The sequence below is a fragment of the Peromyscus leucopus genome, chromosome 12, assembly GCF_004664715.2.
Source record: "Peromyscus leucopus breed LL Stock chromosome 12, UCI_PerLeu_2.1, whole genome shotgun sequence".
NCBI classification, from domain to species: Eukaryota; Metazoa; Chordata; class Mammalia; order Rodentia; family Cricetidae; genus Peromyscus; species Peromyscus leucopus.
In genome coordinates, this window is record NC_051073.1 from 9,074,343 (window position 1) to 9,075,819 (window position 1,477).

The 1,477-nt window shown below is 43.4% G+C and overlaps 1 protein-coding gene across 1 annotated transcript; it reads left to right on the forward strand.

Moving 5' to 3' along the window:
* The first annotated feature begins 612 nt into the window (after positions 1-612).
* On the forward strand, positions 613-1,202 carry LOC114698401 (keratin-associated protein 19-1-like). Its single transcript, XM_028877055.2, has one exon. It carries the CDS (start codon positions 652-654, stop codon positions 958-960), a length of 309 nt encoding a protein of 102 aa, XP_028732888.1. The 5' UTR covers positions 613-651; the 3' UTR covers positions 961-1,202.
* Positions 1,203-1,477: the final 275 nt, after the last annotated feature.

The following is a 1,477-nucleotide window of genomic DNA, read 5'->3' on the forward strand; positions in this document are numbered from 1 at the left end:
GTTAGAAAGGAAGAGGGAGGAGAGAGTAGGTGGGTGAATGGCCACGATGGACATGTAATATGTAAGTGATTAGAAGTACCTTAGTGAATTAATTAGTAAAATTGATATGTTTTAATAATTATAAAGAGAAGAGATAAAGGGGCTACTGTCACGGTGTTGGGATGAGCAGTTCCTATTTACAATGATCTCTCCACCCCCAGCATATTGGACAAAGTGCACTAAGTTATCATTAAATACCTATGCAATGAACAAATTAGGCAGAAGCCATATCAGAGGTACTGGGAAAGGGCCATAATGAACAAACTATTCCAAGTGATGAAATTGGAGGTGATTGACGCTTTAATGTCTGATTACAGAGCTTTAAACAGGAGACCAAAGAAGAGGCCTTTGAAGGCAGCATCATCACCACTGGAATCCAAACTTCACAGAAACCAAGCGAAAATATCTTTAATTAGTGAAAGAAATTGCCCTAAAGTTTTACACAATAAAGTAGATGAGATTTTTCTTACGCAATTCCATCTCCACGAATGGGGTAATCCTGTGTGGCTTGCCCCACCCACCAGTGAGGGTATAAAACCTGGGAGAGGTTGGTGATGGTCACAGGCAAGAAACTTATCCTCATCCTCTAAACCAATCTACCACTTCTGAACCATGTGCCACTACAGCAGCTACTATGGAGGCCGAGGCCATGGCCACGGAGGTATCAATGGACTGGGCTATGGCCATGGCGGCTTTAGTGGCCTGCGATATGGCCATGGAGGTGTCAATGGCTATGGCTTCCACCATAGAGGCTTCAATGGCTTGGGCTATGGCTATGGGTGTGGAGGTGGCAGCTCCCACAGACTGGGCAACCATTATGGCTTTGGAGGCTATGGATATGGTTCTGGCTATGGAAACCACAGATACGGTTACTTCCATCCCTCATCTTTTGGGAGATATGGCTTCTCCAGCTTCTACTGAAGAGTGAAATTATTCCTTGGACCATTGGATCCTCACATGTCAACTGCTCTGCTGAATTCTCAATAAGCCGTGTACATCAACAGAGGCTGCCTGATGAAGTTTCTTCAAGATCAAGACTCATTTCTGAAAAAGAAATTCCAGAATCAAGAGACAACCCACAAGGGGAACCCTTCCCATTCCATCCGGAATCTTACTTTTCAAGTTACTAATCTCTTTCTTTCCTTCCATTATAACAATGTAGTACAAACTTTCATGTTTCAATAAATTAATTTCAATCATCCAGTAAATGGCATCTCTCTTTCAAAGCTTTATTTGATTGTGACAAGAGAACTTAAGAACATTTACCAAAACAACAGGGTCCCATGTAGTCTAAGCTGACCTAGAACTGACCGTGAAGCCAAGGGTGACTTTGAACTATTGGTTTGGGTGCCTCCACCTCCTGAGTGCTGGAGTTATAGGTGTGTGCCACCATGCCTGGTTTGTTGGGTGCTGGAGCTGAAGCCAGGCATTGTACATG

Bases quoted from the DNA above. Each gene is read 5' to 3' on its own strand.
- LOC114698401 (XM_028877055.2), top strand. From the start codon at position 652: ATGTGCCACTACAGCAGCTACTATGGAGGCCGAGGCCATGGCCACGGA.